A 25,288-nucleotide genomic window follows, 5' to 3' on the forward strand; every position below is an offset into this window, starting at 1 on the left:
CTGCTCCTCTTCCAATCCAACTCTCCGCTATAGCCTGGAAAAGCAGTACAAGATGGCCAAAGCTCTTGGGAGACCAGGAAGAAGCTCCTGGCTCCTGGTTTTGGATCAGCTCATCTCTGACAGTTACAGCCATCTGGGGAGTGAACCAGCAGATGGAAGACCTTTCTCTCTGTCTCTCCTTCTCACTGTCTGTAACTCTACCTCTCAAATAAATAAAATTTTTTAAAAAAGAAAATATGCTTCAAGAATAAGGGAAAAATATTCTATTAAAAGGAAGCATGACGCCTGCGCCGTGACTCACTAGGCTAATCCTCCACCCATGGCGCCGGCACCCCGGGTTCTAGTCCCTGTCAAAAAGAAAAAAAAAAAAGGAAGCATGAAAGGAAAGAGATACATAATCAAGGAAGAACAGATAGCATGAAATAAGATGGTAGAACTACATACAGGTGGGTATCCAAGATGGTGGAATAGGGAGAGAGCTTACTGCTCTAGTCTAAGGGAAGATAGTTTAAAAAAAATGTGGAGAGAGTGCAGTCTCAGGGAAGAGTTAGGGAGAAAATGGCAGGGAAAGCTTCACGCAAATTAGACTGATACTGTGGACCTACATCAAGGGTGTGGACACACACAACTCAAGATCCCAGAAGCCCAGGACCTAAGCACCAGCCTGGGAGAATGAGGTGAGACCAGTTTGCAGCAGTCCAAGCCACTGGCAATAAAGCTGCGGGAAGAGCATGGCGTGGCCTGGCTTGGATCCCTGTGGGGCACAGTGTACCTGTCCCATTATAGGAGAAAAAAGGGAGCACATTTCTCTCTCCCTGACCACCCTGCACCAGCAGCCTGTAACAAACCGAGAGACGGCAGGCACCATTTTGGATATACATAACAGCTGCGCTAGTTCATGTCCATGTACCCAGCAACCAGCCAAGCGGAGACTCCTGAGTCTGGCTGGGCAAACTGAAAGGGGGCTGGATGCTTGTGACTGTGGGAGGTTTTTGTGCCAGGACTGTGAAAACACGGTTGCTGCATGGGAGGGCGCAGGGTATGGCTGGAACTTTGGGCAGTCACTGGGCAGCTCCATACACTCTGGGCTACCTGATTCATTGCTGTGGGATTTGTGCTCACACCAAGGACTGCATAGATCCTTTGTGTGGTTCTTGCAGCAGTGTGGATGGATATTATACCCACTGAGGCTAGCGCCCTGGGCACTGGTCTCCTTTGAGGAGAGGAGGTAAGCATGAGACAATACCAACAGAACAAACTTCCCCTCTGATAAAAGAGAGAGAGAGAGAGAGAGAGAGAGAGAGAGAGAAATTTACCACACCCAACCTGGGTGTCACCTTGGACACTCCCCTCACCCTGGAGCACTGAACAGAGCTCGCTGGCTACACCCACCACATGCTTCTGGGTATTCACTGAAAAAGCAGTGGACACTCCACTAAGCCACAGAGACAACATCCAAAGATAAAAGCCATCACAGGGAAAAAACAAACAAACAAGTATCTCTACAAATGCCCCATAATAAATGTAGCAATTCAAGAAACAAGAATAAGGAAGACAACATCATGCCCCCAAAAGAACACAATTCCTTAAGACTAGAATGTGAAGATGAAGAGACTGAAGAAATGCCAGAAGTGGAATTCAAAAAATTGATCATACTATTACTCAGATGTAATCAGAAGCGAATCCATGAACTAATGAAATCTGTACATGACTTGAAAGAAAATTTCTCCCATGAAATTGAGATCTTAAAGAGAAATCAAAATGAAATCTTGGAAATTAAGAATTCAATAGAACAAATAAAGAATTCTGTGGAAAGGCTTAATAACAGACTCGGAGAAGCAGAAAAAAGAATATCCGATTAGAAGACAAATCTCTGGAAATTTTACAATCAGACCAAAAATAATAAGAAGAAATTAGATAACTAAAAAAACACTATTGGAGATCTACAGGGTACTACCAAATGACCCAACATACGGTGTAGAGAATAAGATTTCTGTCAGCATGCTCCTAGTATAGATATTTTCTTCCTAGAACACAGAGTGTAACTACAGAGACTGATTAAGGATAGTTTCTGACCTACTAACAAGAAGAGTGTGGAGCCCTTGTGGGAATGTTGGCTTCATAAGGACATGCAGCTGCTTTACCAGGCATGCATATCTAATGTCTTGCTAAACATGCTTCAGAGAAACCTTAGAGTTATATGAATATGTGTGTGTTGTACAATAGGCTGTTGTAATTCTTATGAATAAAGAAAACACATGGGGTTAGCCTGGTGGCACTTTTCTGAAGAATTCCCATGTCCAGTCTCTCCTTTCACATGTGCAACCCATCAATATGGGTCTTAGGAGTTCCTGAAAGCATAGAAAGAGAGAATGGATCAGAAGGCCCTTTTAGTGAAATAATTACAGAAAACTTCCCTAATGTGGAGAAAGAAAGAGACATCCAAGTACAGGAAGCACATGGAACTCCTAATAGACATGACCAGAAAAGATTCTAACCACGGCACACTGTAGTCAAATTCTCCACAGTAAAACATAAAGAGAAAATTCTAAAATTTCTCTAAAAGAGAAATCCCAGATTACTTTCAGAGCATCTCCAATTAGACTCACAGTGAACTTCATCAGAAACCCTAAAGGCTAGGAGAGAAAGGCGAGATATAGTCCAAGTCTTCAGAGAAAAAATTGTCAACCCAGAATTCTGTACCCTGCAAAGCTCTCATTTTTGAATGAAGGAGAAATAAAGACCTTCCATAACAAACAGAGATTGGAAGAATTTGTCACCACCCATCCAGCTTTAAAAAAAGATGCTTAAGGATGTGCTATACACAGAAACACAGATGGTCATCACTAAGAAAGAAAGTGAAGGCAGAAAATCTCCCAGGAAAACTACAAAGGAAATCCAAAGTAAACAATAGGAATGTTTATGGAAAAACTGGCAGGGCAAACTCACTACTTATGAATAATCACACTGAATGTAAATGGCCTCAACTCCCCTGTTAAAAGGCACAGACTAGCTGAATGGATTAAAAAACAAAACCCAGCTATTTGTTGCCTACAAGAGACACAGCTTACGAACAAAGATGCAAGCAGACTGAAAGTGAAAGGTTGGAAAAAGATATTCCATGCCAAAAAAAGAGCTGGTGTAGCCATCTTAATATCAGCCAAAATAGGCTTTAACACAAAAACTGTTAAGAGACAAAGAGGGCACTATATAATGATTAAGGGATCAATTCAACAGGAAGATATAACTATTATAAACATATATGCAACTAATTACAGGGCATGGGCTATTTAAAAGATATGTTAAGGGATTTAAAGGGAGACTTAGACTGCAATACAATAGTGTTGGGGGACTTCAATACTCCACTTTCAGCAATGGACAGGTCAACCAGACAGAAAATCAACAAGGAAACAGCAGATTTAATTGACACTGCAGACCAAATGGACCTAACAGATATTTACAGAACTTTCCATCCTACAGTTGCAGAAGAGACATTCTTCTCACCAGTGCATGGAACTTTCTTTAGGATAGACCACATGCTAGGCCATAAAGCAAGTTTCAGCAAATTCCAAAAAAATCAAAATCATACCATGCATCTTCTCGGACCACAATGAAATGATGTTGGAAATCAACAACTAAGGAATCCCTACAACATATGCAAACACATGGAGACTGAACATGCTCTTGAATGAACAGTGGGATATTGAAGAAATCAAAAGAGAAACAAAAAAATTTCTGGAAACAAATAAAGATGACAATACAACATATCAAATCTATGGGATACAGCAAAAGCTGTGTTAAGAAGAAAGTTTAAAGCAATTGGTGGCTACATCAAGAAATTCAAAAGGACCAAATAAATGAATGAGCTATCAATGCATCTCAAGGACCTAGAAAATGACAGCAAATCAAATTCAAAACTAGTAGGAGAAAATGAATAATTAGAATTAGAGGAGAAATAAAAATGAAATTAAAAAAACAGAATGTCAGTGAAATGAAGAACTGTTTTTAGAAAAAAATAAAATTGATACATGATTGACTCAACTAACCAGAAAAAATAGAGAAGACCCAAACCAATAAAATCAGAAATGAAAAAGGAAATATAACAACAGATACCACAGAAATAAAAAGAATCATCAGAAATTACTACAAAGAGCTGCATGCCAACAAACCAGGAAACCTAGAAGAAATGGACAGATTCCTGGACACATAAAACCTACCTAAATTGAGCCATGAAGACACAGAAAATCTAAACAGACCCATAACCAAGACATAAATTGAATCAGTAACAAAGACCCTCCCAACAAAGAAAAGCCCAGGACCAGACAGCTTCACTACTGAATTCTATCAGATATTTAAAGAAGAACTAACTCCAATTCTTCTCAAGCTGTTCAAAACAATTGAAAAGGTGGGAATTCCAAATTCTTTCTATGGAGCCAGCATCACCTTAATTCCTAAACCTGAAAAAAATACAACAAAGAGAACTACAGACCAATTTCCCTGATGAACATATATGCAAAAATCCTCACCCAAATACTAATCAGTTGAATCCAACAACACATCAGAAAGATCATTCACCTGCACCAAGTGGGATTTATTCCTGGTATGCAGGGATGGTTAAGCATTCCCAAATCAATCAATGATACATCACATTAACAAATTGAAGAACCAACACCATATGATTATCTCAGTAGATGCAGAGAAAGCATTTGATAAGATATAACATCCTTTCATGATGAAAACTCTAAGCAAATTGGGTATAGAGAGAATTTTCCTCAACACAATCAAGGCAATTTGTGACAATCTCATGGCTAGTGTCCTATTGAATGGGGAAAAGTTGGAAGCATTCCAATTAGGTCCAGAATCAGACAAGTATGCTCACTCTCACCACTGCTATTCAGTATAGTCCTGGAAGGTTTTGCCAGAGCCATTAAAATAAGAAAAAGAAATCAAAGGGATACAAATTGGGAAGGAGGAATTCAAACTATCCATATTTGCAGATGACATGATCCTATATACGGGGGATCCAAAAGACTCCACTAAGAAACTATTGGAATGCATGAAAGAATTTGGTAGAGTGGCAGGATATAAAATCAACACACAAAAATCAATAGCCTTTGTATACACAGACAATGCCATGGCTAGTAAAGAACTTCTAATATCAATTCCATTCACAATAGCTACAAAAAAGATCTCTACAATGAGAATTACAAAATATTAAAGAAAGAAATAGAAGAAGATACAAAGAATGGAAAAATCTTCCATGTTCATGGATTGGAAGAATCAATATCATCAAAATGTCCATATTACCATATTTTGATAGCAATCAAAATACCAAGGAGATTCTTCTCAGATTTAAAAAAAAATGATGCTGAAATTCGTATGGAACACAGGAGACCCAGAATAGCTAAAGCAATCTTATATAACAAAAACAAAGCCAGAAGCTTCACAATACCAGGTTTCAAGACATACCACAGGGCAGTTTTTTTTTTTTTTTGAAAGGCAGAGTTAGAGAGAGAGATAAAGAGAAAGGTCTTCCTTTTTCCATTGGTTCACCTCCCAAGTGGCCGCTACGGCCAGTGCATTGTGGCTGGCATGCTGCGCAGATCCAAGGGCAGGAGCCAGGTGCTTCCTCCTGGTCTCCCATGTGGGTGCAGGGCCCAAGGCCCTGGGCCATCCTCCACTGCACTCCCGGGCCACAGCAGAGAGCTGGACTGGAAGAGGAGCAACCGGGACAGAATCTGGCACCCCGACCGGGACTAGAACCCGGGGTGCTGGCGCCGCAGGCAGAGGATTAGCCTAGTGAGCCATGGCACCAGCCTACAGGGCAGTTGTAATAAAAATAGCCTGTTACTGTACAAAAACAGATGGATTAACCAATGGAACAGAATAGAAACACCAGAAATCAATCCATGCATGTAAAACCAACTTATTTTGACAAAGGAGCTAAAATCAACCCCTGGAGCAAAGATAGTCTCTTCAACAAATGGTGCTGGGAAAACTGGATCTCCACATGCAGAAGTATGAAACTAGACCCCTACCTTACACCTTACACAAACATCTACTAAAAATGGATTAAATACTTAAATCTATGACCCAATACCATCAAATTATTAGAGAACACTGGGGAAACCCTACAAAATGTTAGCATAGGCAGAATACTTGGAAAAGACCCCAGAAACCCTATAAAATGTTAGCATAGGCAGAGTTCTTGGAAAAGACCCCAGAAGCACAGTCAGTTAAAGCCAAAATTGACAAATGGGAATACAACAAATTGAGAAGCTTCTGTACTGCAAAAGAAACACTCAGCAAAGTGAAGAGACAACTGATAGAATGGGAGAAATTATTCACAAACAATGCAACTAATAAAGGATTAATAACCAGAAAATATAAAGAGATCAAGAAATTAAAGAACAAAACAAACAACCCTTTTAAGAAATGGGCCGAGGACTTAAACAGACATTTTTCAAAAGAAGAAATCCAAATGACAACAAACACATGAAAAAATGCTTAGGATCACTAGCTGTCAGGGAAATGTAAATCAAAACCACAACGAGGTTAGAATGACTTTCATACAGAAATCAACAAACAACAAATGTTGCCGTGGATGTGGAGGGGAAAGGAACCCTAATGCACTTTTGGTAGCAATGTAAACTGGTAAAGCCATTATGGAAGACAGTTTGGGAACACTTCAGAAATCTGAATATAGTCCTACCATACAACTCAGCCATTTCACTCCTGGGAATTTACCCAAGGGAAATTAAATCAGCATGTGAAAGAGTTATCTGTATCCTCATGTTTATTGCAGCTTAATTCACAATAGCTAAAATATAGAATAAACCCAAATGCCTCTAAACTGAAGACTGGATATAGAAATTATGGGATATATACACCATGGAATACTACACAGTAGTAAAAAAAAAAAAAACAAAATCCTGTCATTTGCAACAAAATGGACGAAACTAGAAAACATCATACTTAGTTAAATAAGCCAGTCCCAAAAGGACAAATACTATATATTCTCCATGACCTGTGATAACTAATAGAGCACTTAAAAGGTAATCCATAGAAGTGAAATTGACACTTTGAGAAGCAATGACTTTGAGCAGCCATTGTCTCGACTCTTGAGGAACAGTTTTTTTTTTCCATACTATTTGTTGAACTCTTTACTTAACATAGAGTTAATCATATGTTTATAAAGTTAATTGAAAATAGATCTTAGTAAAAAAAATAAGAATGGGAATAGGAGAGGGAGGAGGAATAGGGCTGGGAGAGTGGGTGGAAAGATGGGTATGGTGGAGAAAGAATCACCATGTTTTTAAAGTTGTAATTATGAAATGTATGAAGTTTGTATTCCTTAAATAAAAAGTTTCTGGGGAAAAACAGAACTAAATACAAAAATCTCAAGTAAGGTCTGTAATGAATACATCCTCTGATTGGATTTTCTAAAAATCTGTTGTATACCATGTAAAAGAAACATAGTTAAAACGTAAAAATTCAAAAAGTTCAAAGAAAAAGGATAGAGAAAACTGTGCCAAGTGAATATTTACTAAACTTACATTTCCACATTAAGTTCAAAACCAAGCAATTTTTATTATATACTTAATGCAACTAATAGTAGAACCTCAATCTATACTGAAAGAAACATAGGCAGGCATTTGTCCTAGTGGTTAAGATGTCAGTTAGGATACCCACATCTCACATCAGAGTATTAGGAAGCATATGTATGTCCCACATCAGAGTACCTTGAGTACTCTGTTTCCTGACTGCAGCTCTCTGCTAACATGGACCTTGGGAGGCAGTAGTGATTGCTCAAGTAGTTGTCATCTACATGGGAGACCTGGATTGTGTTCCCAGATCCTGGCTTCATCCTGGAAGGTGAGCCAACAGATGAGAGGTTCCCTCCCTTCTCTACCCCATTCAATTCTCAGTCCTTCCTGCCTCTTTGAAATAATAATTTAAAAAATATAAGGATAAACAGACAAATCTAGGATCATGGGGAGATTGCATTTATTCTTTTCTTAATTATTTTTAAAATTATAAAGGATTTCATACATTTCTAACTAGTGTAAGCTGTTGTATTTTGGGGTCTGTATGATATAGTTTGTACTCTAATTAATGCAAAGATTTAGTTTACAAACTATATTTCCAGATTGTATAACCCAAGATAGCATGTCTGTGTGGTTACTTAATACTCCATGGGGCTGGTGCTACAGCTTAATAGGCTAATCCTCCACCTTGCGGCGCAGGCACACCGGGTTCTAGTCCCGGTCGGGGCACTGGATTCTGTCCCAGTTGCGCCTCTTCCAGGCCAGCACTCTGCTGTAGCCAGGGAGTGCAGTGGAGGATGGCCCAAGTGCTTGGGCCCTGCACCCCATGGGAGACCAGGAAAAGTACCTGGCTTCTGCCATCGGATCAGTGTGGTGCGCTGGCTGCAGCATGCCGGCCGCGGTGGCCATTGGAGGGTGAACCAATGGCAAAAGGAAGACCTTTCTCTCTGTCTCTCTCTCACTGTCCACTCTGCCTGTCAAAAAAAAAAAAAATTCCCCATGAGCTGTTTGTGAGCCCAAATGCTTCCCTCTTTTCATGCTACTGTTTCCATTTTGATGTTTTGCCAGCATTTCTAACTTAAAATGCTTCAAACTGAACACTTCTCCTCCAACAGCCAATGTAGACACAAAACAGCTAACATTTATTTAATTTTTAATGTGACAAAAGCATTTTAAATACTTACTTCATTTGATAGGTATCATTATCACCATCATCATCATCATTATCATTTTCTAGAGGAGGAAATAGATACAGGGGATATGTAACTCCTTCAAGGCCATATTGAGCTATGGTCCCAGTATTTATGATCTTGAAGCCTACGTACCTCACCTTCTCTCTACTCAACCTATGATTTCAAGATATTCATAAAACAATGACTGGTGGCATAATTGAGAAAACTAACTTGCAGCAAATCAATGTGTACAATAAATCCAGAACCCTGGTGTCCTCTAAGAGCCTTCTGTCCCTGTGCTTGCTGCTAACAAATCCCCTTAAAACAAATGTGCTCTGCCTGGGAGAGTTTGTTCAGAGAAGCAGTGGTCTTTTGTTTCTTAGTGACCTCTTGTGGCTAAGGGACTACCTGCGGGAATCGGCCTGTGGAGGATTCCTGACTAGCTGCTTCCTGTATGCCCATCCCAGACTACAGGGAAATCAAGATAAGGAAATGGAAAATGATCTGGTCTCATCCACTCTGATGTGCTCAAAAATCAGCATAGAAAAGGGCATCATCCCAATATGTGTCTTGGGCATTTCATATATTTCCCCCTTCCTTCCTATTTCTCTTTTTCTTCATTTAGATGAGGAAAAAATATTGCAGTGAAGCATAAATAAGATGGGAAAAATAAGCAGTGGTAATATCACCAAATCTAGTGGCTTAGTAGTATTACAAGAACAATGTTTTAAGTGTTAATTTTAACAGAATATTTTTTAAATGTAAAAACCCATCAGTAGGAAATTTTAAGTGATTGCATTACATTCATATATATATGTATATGTATACGTAAACACATAGATTATATCACATGCACACAGTGGGGAATTGGGGTAGAGAAGTCAAATTAAAAACAACTTATATGGGTTCTGGCCAAGATGGTGGAATAGTGAGGGCGTGCACCAATAGTCTGGGAAAAGATAGTTTAATAAAAGTGGAGTTACTGTAGCCTCAGGAAAAAGTTCAGGAAAAAATTGCAGAGGAAACTCTTTCAGATCTAGTGGATGTGACACGGAGAACCTACGGGGAGAGCAAGGTCGCCCACCGTGTGGGAGCAGAGCCGCAGGAGCTGAGCCGCAGAGTCTGCGCACTAGCGCTGGAAGGGGAGGTGAGACAAAAACCTCGGTAACCCGAGACATTGGCGGGGAAAGGCAGAAAGAGCCTATAGGGAACGAGGCCTGAAGCCCCACTGGGGAAAGTTCACCAGGCTGACTGGAGGAGAGAAAAAAAACGAATAAATAAGGGGAACCGGCACGGACATTAGCCTCTCTCTCCACTCACCTTACAAAGCCGAGCAAGACAAAGAGCAGGCACCATTTTATGTACGTAAAGCAGCACCTGCCATTAGCCAAGCAGAAAAATCTGACTCTGGTGGGGAGAAATAAAAGGAGGTTAGGACCTAGTGAAAGTGTGGAGCTAACGAACTGAGACTGTGAAAATCTGAAGGGGGGCGAGAGAACTCACCGAGTACACAGACTCAGTAACCTTGGCAAACCGGTGAGAGACTGCAGAGAAATTTGAGACCACACTGAGGGCTGCATAAACTCTTTGTGTGGTCCCAGGAGTAGAGTAGACTAATACCCACAGGGACCAGATTTCATTCATCAACTACCCTCAATTCCACTCAGCTGTGTGGAATTACTTCCCAACTGAGTCAAAGAGAGAGAGAGAGAGAGCAAGAGAACAATCTGGGTGAGTCACCTTTGGCACACCCTTAACCCTGAAGAACCAAACAGAGCTCTCTGGCCACACCCATCACAGCCTCTAAGGATCCATCAAAAGCAGACAGTCCACTTAATCTAGAGTCATAGTATAACAAGAAAAAACACCACAGCAAAGAAACCAAAGAATATCTCCAATATGCCAAACAAACGCAGAAACCGAGGTGACAAGAACAAGGAAGACACTATGACGCCCCCAAATGAAAAACACACCCCAATTCAAGATTATGAAGATGATGAGATGGAAGAAATGCAAGAAGCAGATCTCAAAAAATTGATAAGAACATTAAGAAGTCCTCAAAAACAAATTCTTGAACTACAGAAATCCTTAATGGACAAGATAGAAAATCTTTCTCACGAAAATGAAATATAAAGGAGGAATCAAAATGAAATGAAACAACTAGTGGAACATGAAACTGTGATAGTGATGAGAAATCATAATGAAATGAAGAATTCAATAGATCAAATGACAAACACATTAGAGAGCCTTAAAAACAGAATGGGTGAAGCAGAAGAGAGAATATTGGACTTAGAAGACAGAGAACAGGAAAATATATAGTCAAACCAAAGAAAAGAAGAGGAAATTAGAAATCTAAAAAATATTGTCGGGAATGTACAGCATTCAGGTTCTGGGTGTTCTTGAAGACATGGAGAGGGAGAAAGGATTAGAAGGCCTTTTTAGTGAGATACTAGCAGAAAATTTCCCAGGTTTGGAGAAGGACAGAGACATCCTAGTACAGGAAGCTCATAGAACCCCTAATAAACATGACCAAAAGAGTTCCTCACCACGACACGTTGTAATTAAACTCACCACAGTGAAACACAAAGAAAAGATCCTAAAATGTGCAAGAGAGAAATGTCAGATTACTCTCAGAGGATCTCCAATCAGACTCACAGCTGACTTCTCATCAGAAACCCTACAAGCTAGGAGGGAATGGTGAGATATAGCCCAGGTACTAAGAGAGAACAACTGCCAGCCCAGAATATTATATCCTGCAAAGCTCCCATTTGTGAATGAAGGCGAAATAAAGACTTTTCATAGCAAACAGAAATTGAAAGAATTTGTTGCCACTCGTCCAGCCCTGCAAAAGATGCTTAAAGATGTGTTACACACAGAAACACAGAAACACAGTCATCAATATGAAAGAAGGTAAAGGAAGGAAACCTCACAGCCAAAGATCACAGGAAGTTCAAAACATATATTAGAAAATATCTTTGGCAAATGGCAGGGCAAATTTACTACTTATCAATAGTCACATTGAACGTTAATGGCCTGAACTGTCCAGTAAAAAGACATCGATTGGCTGATTGGGTTAAGGAACAAAACCCATCTATTTGCTGCTTACAAGAAACACATCTTTCCAACAAAGATCCATACAGACTGAAAGTGAAAGGCTGGAAAAAGATATACCATGCCAACAGAAATGAAAAAAGAGCAGGCGTAGCCATCTTAATATCAGACAACATAAACTTTATCACAAAAACTGTTAGGAGAGACAAAGAGGGGCACTATATAATGATTAAGGGATTAACTCAACAGGAAGATATAACAATTATCAATGTATATGCACCTAATTACAGAGCACCGGTTTATTTAAAAGATTTGTTAAGGGACTTAAAGGGAGACTTAAACCCCAATACAATAGTACTGGGGGACTTCAAAACTCCACTCTCAGAAATTGACAGATCAACAGGACAGAAAATCAACAAGGAGACAGTAGATTTAAACGACACTATAGCCCAAATTGATCTAACAGATATCTACAGAACTTTCAATCCTACACATAAAGCATTTACATTCTTTTCAGCAGTACATGGAACCTTCTCTAGGATTGACCACATACTAGGCCATACAGCAAGTCTCAGCAAATTCAAAAGAATTAGAATCATACCATGCAGCTTCTCAGACCATAAAGGAATGAAGTTGGAAATTAGCAACTCAGGAATCCCTTGAGCATATGCAAACACATGGAGATTGAACAGCATGCTCCTGAATGAACAATGGGTCATAGAAGAAATTAAAAGAGAAATCAAAAATTTTCTGGAAGTAAATGAGGATAACAGCACAACATACCAAAACTAATGGGATACAGCAAAATCAGTGTTAAGAGGAAAGTTTATGTCGATAGGTGCCTACATCAAGAAATTGGAAAGGCACCAAATAGATGAGCTTTCAATGCAGCTCAAGGATCTAGAAAATCTGCAGCAAACCAGACCCAAATCTAATAGGAGAAGAGAAATAATTAAAATCAGAGAAGAAATCAACAAGATTGAATCCAAAAAACATTACAAAAAATCAGCCAAACGAGGAGCTGGTGTTTTGAAAAAATAAACAAAATTGACACCCCATTGGCCCAACTGACTAAAAAAAGAAGAGAAAAGACCCAAATCAATAAAATCAGAGATGAAAAGGAAACATAACACCAGATACCACAGAAATAAAAAGAATCATCAGAAATTACTACAAGGACTTGTATGCCAGCAAACAGGGAAACCTATCAGAAATGGATAGATTCCTGGACACATGCAACCTACCTAAATTGAACCAGGAAGACATCGAAAACCTAAACAGACCCATAACTGAGACAGAAATTGAAACAGTAATAAAGGCCCTCCCAACAAAGAAAAGCCCAGGACCAGATGGATTCACTGCTGAATTCTACCAGACATTTAAAGAAGAACTAACTCCAATTCTTCTCAAACTATTCAGAACAATCAAAAAAGAGGGAATCCTCCCAAATTCTTTCTATGAAGCCAGCATCACCTTAATTCCTAAGCTGGAAAAAGATGCAGCATTGAAAGAGAATTACAGACCAATATCCTTGATGAACCTAGATGCAAAAATCCTCAATAAAATTCTGGCCAATAGAATGCAACAACACATCAGAAAGATCATCCACCCAGACCAAGTGGGATTTATCCCTGGTATGCAGGGATGGTTAAATGTGCGCAAAACAATCATTGGGATACACCACATTAACAGGCTGCAGAAGAAAAAACATATGATTATCTCAATAGACGCAGAGAAAGCATTTGATAAAATACAACACCCTTTCATGATGAAAACTCTAAGCAAACTGGGTATGGAAGGAACATTCCTCAATACAATCAAGGCAATGTATGAAAACCCACGGCCAACATCCTATTGAATGGGAAAAAGTTGGAAGCTTTTCCACTGAGATCTGGTACCAGACAGGGATGTCCATCCTCAGCACTGCTATTCAATATAGTTCTGGAAGTTTTAGCCAGAGCTATTAGGCAAGAAAAAGAAATAATTTAAACATTTTAACTGAAAAGTGATCCCTGTTAGGAATTTGGAAAACATTATGCTGAGTGAAATAAGCCAATCCAAAAGGGACAAATACCATATGTTCTCCCTGATTGGTGACAACTAACTGCGCACCAAAAAGGAAACCTGTTAAAGTGAAATGAACACTAGGAGAAACGGTGACTTGATCAGCCCTCACCCTGACTGTTGATGAGCAACTTAATATGTTATCCCTCTTAGTATTTTTTTTGTTTGTTCTACTTAATACTTTAGGTTGAATACTGTAATCAATACACAATTCTTCTTAAGTGCTGAAACTTAACTGAAAAGTGATCACTGTTAAATATAAGAGCAGGAATAAGAGAGGGAAGAGATGTGCAATTTGGGACATGTTCAAGCTGACTTACCTCAAACGGTAGAGTTAGAAACATACCAGGGGATTCCAATTCAATCCCATCAAGGTGGCATGTACCAATGCCATCTCACTAGTCCAAGTGATCAATTTCTGTTCACAATTGATCATAATGATAGGACTAAGAACCAAATGAATCACATAAACAAGACTAGTGTCTGCAAACACTAGCTGATAGAATAAAAAAGAGAGAGAATGATCCAACATGGGAAGTGAGATACACAGCAGACCCATAGAATGGCAGATGTCCTAAACAGCACTCTGGCCTCAGAATCAGCCCTTAAGGCATGCGGATCCGGCTGAAAAGCCCATGAGAGTATTTCAGGCATGGAAAGCCAAGACACTCTGGGGGAAAAAAAAAACCTAAATGAAAGATCTCTGCGAGTGAGATCCCAGTGGAAAGAACGGGTCATCAAAGAAGGAGGTACCTTTCTCTGAAGGGAGGAGAGAACTTCCACTTTGACTACGACCTTGTCTAAAAATGATCATAGTCAGTGAACTCAGGGGGCTTCCATAGCCTTGGCAGCTCATGACAAGAGCCTAGGGTGATTACTGATGCCATAAACAAGAGTGTCAATTTGTTAAGTCAACAACAGAAGTCACTGTGCACTTACTCCTCATGTGGGATCTTTGTCCTTAGTGTGCTGTACATTGTGATTTAATGCTATAGCTAGTAGTCAAACAGTATTTTTCACTTTATGTTTCTGTGTGGGAGCAAACTGTTGAAACCTTTACTTAATGTATGCTAAACTGATCTTCTGTATATAAAGAGAATTGAAAATGAATCTTGATGTGAATGGAAGGGGAGAGGGAGTGGGAAAGGGGAGGGTTGCGGGTGGGAGGGACGTTATTGGGGGGAAGCCATTGTAATCCATAAGCTGTACTTTAAATTTATATTCATTAAATAAAAGTTAAAAAAAAGAAAAAAAAGAAAAAGAAATAAAAGGGATACAAATTGGGAAGGAAGAACTCAAACTATCCCTCTTTGCAGATGATATGATTCTTTATTTAGGGGATCCAAAGAACTCTACTAAGAGACTATTGGAACTCATAGAAGAGTTTGGCAAAGTAGCAGGATATAAAATCAATGCACAAAAATCAACAGCCTTTGTATACACAGACAATGCCATGGCTGAGGAAGAACTTCTAAGATCAATCCCATTTACAATAGCTACAAAAACAATCAAATACCTTGGAATAAACTTCACCAAGGGCGTTAAAGATCTCTACGATGAGAATTACAAAATCTTAAAGAAAGAAATAGAAGAGGATACCAAAAAATGGAAAAATCTTCCATGCTTATGGATTGGAAGAATCAATATCATCAAAATGTCCACTCTCCCAAAAGCAATTTATACATTCAATGCAATACCAATGAAGATACCGAAGACCTTCTTATCAGATCTGGAAAAAATGATGCTGAAATTCATATGGAGACACAGGAGACCTCGAATAGCTAAAGCAATCTTGTACAACAAAAACAAAGCCGGAGGCATCACAATACCAGAGTTCAGGACATACTACAGGGCAGTTGTAATCAAAACAGCATGGTACTGGTACAGAAACAGATGGATAGACCAATGGAACAGAATTGAAACACCAGAAATCAATCCAAACATCTTCAGCCAACTCATATTTGATCAAGGATCCAAAACCAATTCCTGGAGTAAAGACACCCTATTCAATAAATGGTGCTGGGAAAACTGGATTTCCACGTGCAGAAGCATGAAGCAAGACCCCTACCTTTCACCTTACCCAAAAATTCACTCAACATGGATTAAAGACTTAAATCTATGACCCGACACCATCAAATTATTAGAGAGCATTGGAGAAACTCTGCAAGATATAGGTACTGGCAAAGACTTCTTGGAAAAGACCCCAGAAGCACAGGCAGTCAAAGCCAAAATTAACATTTGGGATTGCATCAAATTGAGAAGTTTCTGTACTTCAAAAGATACAGTCAGGAAAGTGAAGAGACAACCGACAGAATGGGAAAAAATATTTGCAAACTATGCAACTGATAAAGGGTTGATAACCAGAATCTACAAAGAAATCAAGAAACTCCACAACATCAAAACAAACAACCCACTTAAGAGATGGGCCAAGGACCTCAATAGACATTTTTCAAAAGAGGAAATCCAAAGGGCCAACAGACACATGAAAAAATGTTCAAGATCACTAGCAATCAGGGAAACGCAAATCAAAACCACAATGAGGTTTCACCTCACCCCGGTTAGAATGGCTCACATTCAGAAATCTACCAACAATAGATGCTGGAGAGGATGTGGGGAAAAAGGGACACTAACCCACTGTTGGTGTGAATGCAAACTGGTTAAGCCACTATGGAAGTCAGTCTGGAGATTCCTCAGACACCTGAAGATAACCCTACCATACAACCCAGCCATCCCACTCCTTGGAATTTACCCAAAGGAAATGAAATTGGCAAACAAGCAAGCTGTCTGCACATTAATGTTTATTGCAGCTCAATTCACAATAGCTAAGACCTGGAACCAACCCAAATGCCCATCAACAGTAGACTGGATAAAGAAATTATGGGACATGTACTCTATAGAATACTAGACAGCAGTCAAAAACAATGAAACCTGTTCATTTTCAATAAGATGGAGGAATCTGGAAAACATTATGCTGAGTGAATTAAGCCAGTCCCAAAGGGACAAATATCATATGTTCTCCCTGATGGGCGACAACTAACTGAGCACCAAAGGGGAAACCTGTTGAAGTGAAATGGACACTATGAGAAACAGTGACTTGATCAGCTCTTGTCCTGGCTGTTGATGTACAATGTAATACTTTATCCATTTTAGTATTTTTTTTGTTCTAGTACTATGGGTTGAACTCTGCTATTAACACACAATTATTCTTAGGTGTTTAAATTTTAACTGAAAAGTGATCCCTGTTAGGAATTTGGAAAACATTATGCTGAGTGAAATAAGCCATTCCCAAAGGGACAAATATCATATGTTCTCCCTGATCAGTGACAACTAACCGAGCACCAAAAAAACCTCTTAAAGTGAAATGAACACTATGAGAAATGGTGATTTGAGCAGCCCTTGCCCTGACTGTTGATGAACAACTTAAAACATTATCCCTCTTAGTATTTTTTTTTGTTCTACTTAATACTTTTGGTTGAATTCTGTAATCCATACACAATTATTCTTACGTGTTGAAACTTAACTGAAAAGTGATCACTGTTAAATATAAGAGCAGGAATAAGAGAGGGAAGAGATGTGCAATTCGGGACATGCTCAAGCTGACTTACCCCAAATGGTAGAGTTAGAAACATACCAGGGGATTCCAATTCAATCCCATCAAGGTGGCATGTACCAATGCCATCTCACTAGTCCAAGTGATCAATCTCAGTTTAGAATTGATCATAATGTTAGGACTAAGAACCAAATGGATCACATAAACAAGACTAGTGTCTGCAAATACTAACTGATAGGATAAAAAAGGGAGAGAACGATCCAACATGGTAAGTGAGATACAAAGCCGACTCATAGAATGGCAGATGTCCTAAACAGCACTCTGGCCTCAGAATCAGCCCTTAAGGCATGCGGATCCGGCTGAAAAGCCCATGAGAGTATTTCAGGCATGGAAAGCCAAGACACCCTGCGAAAAAAAAATGACCTAAATGAAATATCTCTGTGAGTAAGATCAAAGTGGCAAGAACAGGTCATCAAAGAAGGAGGTACCTTTCTCTGAAGGGAGGAGAGAACTTCCACTTTGACTACGACCTTGTCTAAATATGATAAGAGTCAGTCAACTCAAAAGGCTTCCATAGCCTTGGCAACTCATGACAGGAGCCTAGGGTGATTACTGAGGCCATAAACAAGAGTGTCAATTTGTTAAATCAACAACAGGAGTCACTGTGCACTTACTCCTCATGTAGGATCTCTGTCCCTAATGTGCTGTACATTGTGATTTAATGCTATAAGTAGTAGTCAAACAGTATTTTTCACTTTGTGTTTCTATGTGGGTGCAAACTGTTGAAACCTTTACTTAATGTATGCTAAACTGATCTTCTGTATATAAAGAGAATTGAAAATGAATCTTGATGTGAATGGAAGGGGAGAGGGAGTGGGAAAGGGGAGGGTTGCGGGTGGGAGGGAAGTTATGGGGGGGGAACCATTGTAATCCATAAGCTGTACTTTGGAAATTTATATTCATTAAATAAAAGTTTAAAAAAATGAAGTTCATGAAACTAGAAAAAAAACCATCTTTTATGATATCCTGCTTTTGTAATGTTAGGTCCATGTTTCCATTAAAAAAGAAATTCACCAAAATATTAATAATCACATTTATCTCTGAGTGGTGGTATTACAGATTTAAGACATTTTTTCATTTCAAAACCTATTAAAAACATGAATGCTCAGGCTACTGTAGACTAAGGAATTCAGAACGTCTGGGGTGAGACCCAGGTGCCAGAAAATTTAAAATTCCCTAGATAATTTCAATATGCTATTAAGTTTGAGAATCAGTCTTATACCGTTCAGATTCTACAATGTGTCATCATTTTTATAAAGTACAAAGACAGTGGAGCCAGATAAAGTTATCTTCATTTTCCAATTTACATGTAGACACATATATAATGTATATATTATACAGATGCAGACAAATTAAAACTAAAGCTGGCAAAAATCCAAAGGAAAACAGTAAAGCAGCTTAACTGATCAAGGGTTCTGAAGTCAGGAAAGCTGGCTTTGTTTCTTTGATGTAATACTTCTGGGCTATGTGACCTCAGTGATAGAGGCAAGGAGGTAGTTTTAAGGCAAAGAGGAGCAGCTGAGGTCACTATCCCCTCCATACAACACAGCCTCCACCTCAACCTCCCCTCCCTTGCATACTCTGGAGAACAGCTGTTTCCACAAAACCACCCAGAACCCACACCAACTGAAAAGAACCAACATGGTTGGTGACTGCGCCCCTGTGATGACCTGTAGCCTATTATGTCATTATAATAAAATTTCCATGGCTGACATTCCTATTCCCATTATGCACCTGATACATTGATACTTCCAAGACTTCTAAAAAAAGGCAATAAAATGGGTGGTACTCAAACTCTATCCCAAATACCACCCCTTATGCCTCCAGATCACATAAAGGGATGACCCTGAATCTCTTTGGGCACAGTTCACTCACAAGTGTGTACTTTTGCTTGGCAAACAAATAGTACCTTACTCCTCTGCTGCACCTTGTTGTCTCTCGTTCTTAAATTCCTTCCTGCATCAGAGACAAGAATCTAGATGCAGCCATCCACGACATTAACAGCTCACTTCACCTGTTTGAGTATCTGTTTTATTATCTAGTAAAGGCAGGTACAGTGGTACATAGAACAGGGAGTGTAAGTGACAGCATATGTGCAAGGACTACATAAGCTGTTAAACACAACATATGATGGAGGAGAAAAATGAAAAAAAAAATAGAATAAGTGAGCATTGCAAGATAAAATATGGCCATTCCAGGAATGCTAGTGTTTTTTGGTTCTCACTGATACTTTCATCCCTCTAACAAACAGAATCTACTATATACCAGTTCCATTAAAGGGATGGAGGAAACCTAAGGATAGTTACCCTCAAGGAGGTCACAAATATAAGAGAATGATGAGCTGTAACAAACAGTACAATGTGACAAGTGCTGAAACAAGCCTAAGACAGTGAGAGACTCCCTCACCTCTCTTGGAGGAGGGAAGATTAGTGGTGTTGAACCTATCTGGAGCACATTGGGGAGGTGCTGGCTGCATGCTTTGTCCTCTAGGGGGAGCTCAAGGCTTTCTCTTCTGTTGTCTGTAAGGCATCATCATTTCCAGGGAGAAAGGTGAAGGGTGAAGCAGAATGGGGTTAGGATAAATACTCAGGGCCCTCCTGATTTTGGCATTTTTTGACGTTTCCCTCTTACCTCTTTGTCCTCTTCTTTTCTCCCAGTCAGTTGGTGCTGTAGGACTCTGGATCTTCCTCCCACTTGAAAATGTTGCTCTCTCTCCTTAGAAGACTAAGAAAGAACCCGAGTGAATCCTGTTGGGCAGGAATAACATCCATCAAGGCTTGGGACACTCATCCAGACCAGCTCACAGGATGGATGACACCATGGTTTGGAGGGATTTTTGCCATAGTCTAAGGGCGTAATTTGCCAAGATATTGAAAGGAGGTGGTAGAATGGGGTTCAGAAATTTGGGATCCAGATATATTTTTCAAACTCTCCACAATCAACAGATGGGTCCAGATCTTTTTTTTTTCCCACTGATGTTTCACGACTTATAGGGGTGGGCATTTGGCTTAATGGTTAATGTGCCAGTTAAGATGCCTGCCTTCCATCTGGGTTCAATACCTGGTTATGTTCCTGACTCCAACTTCCTGCTAATGCAGATCCTGTGAAGCAGTAGTGATGGGTCAAGTAACTGAGTACCTCTCAGTCATGTGAGACTGGATTGGTAGGGGCCCTGCTGGCATTTGATGAGCAAACTATTAGATGGGAGTGTTCATGTTCTCTCACTCTCTCTCATTCTGTCTCCCTTTCCAAAAAAAAAAATAAAGTCTCGATTTGAAATTGGAAGATTCTCTTGAATCTTGAAAAAAGTTGACTTAGAAATTTTCTAAAATTTCTCATATTTGTTGCAGCAGTTATATTTCACTGGAAGTTAGTACTCTCATTTCCTTTCTCATCTCTTGTACTTTTTATTAAATATATATGTTTCCATTTGCACACTCTTACAGAAGGAAGCCCAAGACCGTTTGTCTTTCATGGAAAGTTAAGATGGAGTCTTTCAGAGTTTGATCAATGTTCAAATGAAGGTATATAGGAGTGGACACTTCGACTTTTGCTGAATATGCTATGTAACTGTCTAGGCATAGTGAGGAGGAGTCACGCCCAGAGGCAACTGAGGCTAGGGAATTCATTGTGTAATGAAAGAGCTTCAACATCTTGTTTGCTGTGTAATCAGGAAGTAGCTGAGCTTTACTTTTTTTCCTGGTAAGGCTGACCTTGTTAAAGACCAGCCACAGCACTGCCTGGATATTTACCAAGCATATATATCCTCATCAAAGGCGTGCTGGCAGTGACACTGGAAGATCCTTGTTGATATGACCTCTAGCATCAGGCAAACTATACTAGACAGGTGGGGGGAAATCCAAATACTCTCAGACCATTCACTGTACCACCTGCACCTCTAGCCCCAGCTCCTGAGTAAATGGGTGTGTTATGCTGGGATCCACATAACTTCTTGGTTGGCTGTTCCTTCTTGTGACAGAGTTGCAGTAGGAAGAAATGGTCATCTGTGTTCTATATTGCAGAAATCCCCGAGTCTATAGCATGTGACTGGCCCCTTTCCCTGCATTCCAAAACAAATACAGCCTCTCTCTTCTTGAATATTCTGTGGTTGTGAGAAAAGAAATCTGAAAAGTGTGCAGTAGAGAAGATTAGATAAGAAAGCCAATGTCGGTCTTGTGCTCAGAAGAGGTTTCTTCTGAACCTCAAAGGTTAAGAAACTTTCCGTCTTTACAATGATTCCTTGTCAGGACCTAAACCAGTTTCCCTATTCTACCTCATCTCTGATCACTTCCCTTTTCTTGTTGTACTCCAGCCATACTGACATTCTTATTATCCCTTAATCAGGCCAGGCTTATAATGACCTTAGGATCTTATGCTATTGGCTGAGCTTTCTGTCTGGGTACTTATACTCTAAAGTTTTACATAGCTTACTCATTCGTACCATTCATGGCCCTGATTAAATGTAACTTCAGAAACTTCTTCATGATGCCTTATCAGAAATAATTTCCATACCTTCCACATCCTTAAACAGCTTTGCTTTTTCTTAAAGTACTTAACACAATATGAAATCATATCATAAATTTGCATATGTAAATATGCAACTATATGTGTATGCAAATATGTGTGTATTTGCTTTCCTTGCCAGAATATAATCTCTGTGAGGTCAGTGACTCTTCTCTATCTTGTTTCTTGTTCTAATCTAATCCTAGAATAGTGCCAGGTGCTCCACAAATTTTTGAGTGACTAAATAAATGAGTGGAAACCAATTTACATTTTTAAGATCCAAGCTAGAGGGCCAGCACTGTGGAGCTGCAGGTTATGCCACAACCCATATGGGTGCCGGTTTTAGTCACAGCCACTCCACTTCCTATCCAGCTCTATGCTAATGTGCCTGGGAAAGCAAAGGAGGAAGGCCAAAGTCCCTGCTCTCCTGCACCTATGTGGGAGAACCAGATGAAGCTCATGGTTCCTGGCTTTAGCCTCGCACAGTCCTGGCCATTGTAGCCATTTGGGGAGTGAACCAGTGGATGGAAGATCTCTCTGTCTCTCTCTCTCTCTCTGTAGCTCTGCCTTTCAAATAAATAAAATAAATCTTTTTTTAAAAGGAAGTCTTTCAGTCTCCTCCCCACAATTACATAACTAGTGTACTTATAATATATGTAGTTTGATTTCTCCTCATTTAAAGGTCACTTGAGAAAAGCAAGGGTTATAGTGTGCCCTTTTATAATTGAGAGCATGTTCAATTCAGAGGAAATATTTTTACAAAAATGTTCATTTATAGAATTTTAGATTCATAGAATGTTATAGGTAGTGGGCAATAAAGATCAGATGATCTCCTGGATTTTTAAAGCCTTTTTCCTCTCTCTCTCCTTAAACCTGGTCTTTTGGGAAAGAAATATTTAGAGGAGCTATAAACAGATTAAAGCACAGTGGGCTCATAAGCAGCCCAGCACCCCCACTCCTCTTTTTTGAGGACTTACCTTTTTTGGGAGAGGGAGGGGGAGGGAGAGGGGGAAAGAGAGCAGAGAGGAGACAGGGGAGGGGAAGAGGGAGATGGAGGAGAAAGGAGGAAAGAGGGGGAAAGTGTAAAGGAGAGAGGGAGAGAGGAGAAGAGAGGGTGTGAAAGGAGAGAGAGAGAGAAAGAATCTTCCATCCATCAGTTAACTCCCCAAATCTCCCCAAATGCCCACAACAGCTGGGACCAGCTGAAGTGAGGAGCCAGGACCTCAATCTGATCTCCCACACAGGTGGCAGGGACCTAAGTATTTGAACCACCATCACCGGCTGCCTCCCAAGCTGCCTGTCTAGCAGCCAGCTGGAACTGTAAAAAGAGCCGGAACTCAATGCCAAGCACTCTGATATAGGTTGCCAGTGTCCCATCCCATATGAGATATAACTGACTTACAATAAACTGCCTATACATAAACTATGAAATTGGACAAGTTTTGGCATATGCATACGCCTGTGAAACCACACCTGCAATCAAGATATTGAACACACTTGTCATACTTAAAAGTTTCCTCAGGGCTGGTAAGCCTCTGCCTGTGGCACCAGAATCCCATATGGGCGCTAGTTCGAGTCCCAGCTGCTCCTCTTCTGATCCAACTTTCTGCTATGGCCTGGGAAAGCAGTGGAAGATGGCCCAAATGCTTGGGCCCCTGTACCTGCGTGGGAGACCTGGAAGAAGCTCCTGGCTCCTGGCTTTGGATCAGCTCAGCTCTGGCCATTGCAGCCATTTGAGGAGTGAGCCAGTGGATGGAAGACCTTTCTGTCTCTCCTTTTTTTCTGTCTGTAACTCTACCTTCAAATAAATTAATAGAATTTTCCTTATATACCTTTATAACCTTTCTTCCCTACCTCGCCCTACACCATTCCTTCTCCAGGTAACACTGGCTTGCTTCCTGACACATAGGGATTAGTTTGCATTTCCTATCATTTTGCATAAAGACATCATGCAATACATACTTTTTTTGGATATGCCTTCTCTCATTATTTTTTAATTTATTCATATTTTTGCACATATAAGTAGTCCATTACTTTTCATTGCCCAGTAGTATCGTATTGTATGGACCATCCTCATTTGGTTTGTCCCTTTGCAGTGAAGGAGAGACCTAATCAAATGCTAGGTGTATATTTAATTTTCAGGAAGCTGCTTACTGTCTTTTAAAGTGTTTGCACCATCTTATATTTCTACCAACAGTATATGATAATTCTGGTTGCTCCACATACTCAACATCACTTGGTACAGAAAGTTTTTTTTTTTTTTTTTTTTTTTTTTTTTTTTAATGTAACCATGGCTGGCGCTGCGGCTCAATAGGCTAATCCTCCACCTAGCAGCGCCGGCACACCGGGTTCTAGTCCTGGTCGGGGTGCCGGATTCTTTCCCGGTTGCCCCTCTTCCAGGCCAGCTCTCTGCTGTGGCCCAGGAAGGCAGTGGAGGATGGCCCAAGTCCTTGGGCCCTGCACCCCATGGGAGACCAGGAGAAGCACCTGGCTCCTGGCTTCGGATCAGCGCGGTGCGCTGGCCACAGTGCACCAGCTGTGGCAGCCATTGGAGGGTGAACCAACGGCAAAGGAAGACCTTTCTCTCTCTCTCTCACTATCCACTCTGCCTGTCAAAAACAGAAAAAAGTGTAGCCACACTAGTGGCTGTGTGGTATCATTTCATTTAGTTTTAGTTTGCATTCCTCTAATGACTAATGATGTTGAGCATCTCTTCAAGTACTTGTTGGCCATCTTCTGTGGTGAAGTATCTATAACCACTACTTATTGTGTCTGCTCTTTTTTCTTATGAAGATTCTGCAATAAAAAGAATGTTTTGAGGCATTGTATACTGTTTTCTTCTAAAATTTGTTGACAGACAGTACTAGATAAGCATCATCTTTATTAGCTGGACATAGAAGAACTGCATTAATCAAGCAGGGAACTATCTAAATAGACTGTTATTTATGGCACAGATAGAAATGAGTAACATTTATTTTGGGCTGATGGAACTGATGGAGAGGGGCTAGCACTGTGATGCACCAGGTTAAGCACCACTTGCAATGCCAGCAAACCATATGGGCACTTTTCCAAGTTCTGGCTGCCCTGCTTTCAATCCAGCTCCCTGCCAATGCATCTGGGAAAGCAATGAAGGATGGCCCAAGTCCTTGGGCCCCTGTACCCACATGGGAGACCCAAATGGAATTTCAGGTTTCTGGCTAGGCCTAGTCCAGCCTTGGCCATTGAGGCCATTTGTGGAGTGAACCTAGATGGGAGAGCTCTCTCTCTCTCTCTCTCTCTCTCTCTCTCTTGCTCGGTCTCTCTCTTTCTGTAACTCTGCCTTTCAAACAAATAAATAAATC

General features: G+C 40.1%; 1 protein-coding gene and 1 long non-coding RNA gene across 5 annotated transcripts in view; one reads left to right on the top strand and one right to left on the bottom strand.

The window, feature by feature from the left end:
* ALDOB (aldolase, fructose-bisphosphate B) overlaps positions 1–25,288 on the bottom strand; it is an 88,089-nt gene that overhangs the window by 38,096 nt on the left and 24,705 nt on the right. The window contains exons 2-3 of one of the 4 annotated variants that reach the window (XM_089336136.1): positions 20,076–20,191; positions 8,395–8,521 (exon numbers count right to left, since the gene is read on the bottom strand). The exons of 1 other annotated variant lie outside the window; for it this stretch is intronic. In XM_089336136.1, the coding sequence (XP_089192262.1) occupies positions 8,395–8,456 (62 nt within the window). In that variant the 5' untranslated portion in view covers positions 8,457–8,521; positions 20,076–20,191. The remainder of the gene's footprint in view (positions 1–8,394; positions 8,522–20,075; positions 20,192–25,288) is intronic. 2 more of the 4 variants (XM_089336155.1, XM_070077524.2) reach the window with 2 other exon arrangements.
* LOC149128834 (uncharacterized) overlaps positions 1–25,288 on the top strand; it is a 55,055-nt gene that overhangs the window by 23,028 nt on the left and 6,739 nt on the right. The gene's annotated exons all lie outside the window — the stretch shown is intronic.

The sequence above is a fragment of the Oryctolagus cuniculus genome, chromosome 1, assembly GCF_051225735.1.
Source record: "Oryctolagus cuniculus isolate XC-2025 breed Fujian yellow rabbit chromosome 1, ASM5122573v1, whole genome shotgun sequence".
Lineage (NCBI taxonomy): Eukaryota > Metazoa > Chordata > Mammalia > Lagomorpha > Leporidae > Oryctolagus > Oryctolagus cuniculus.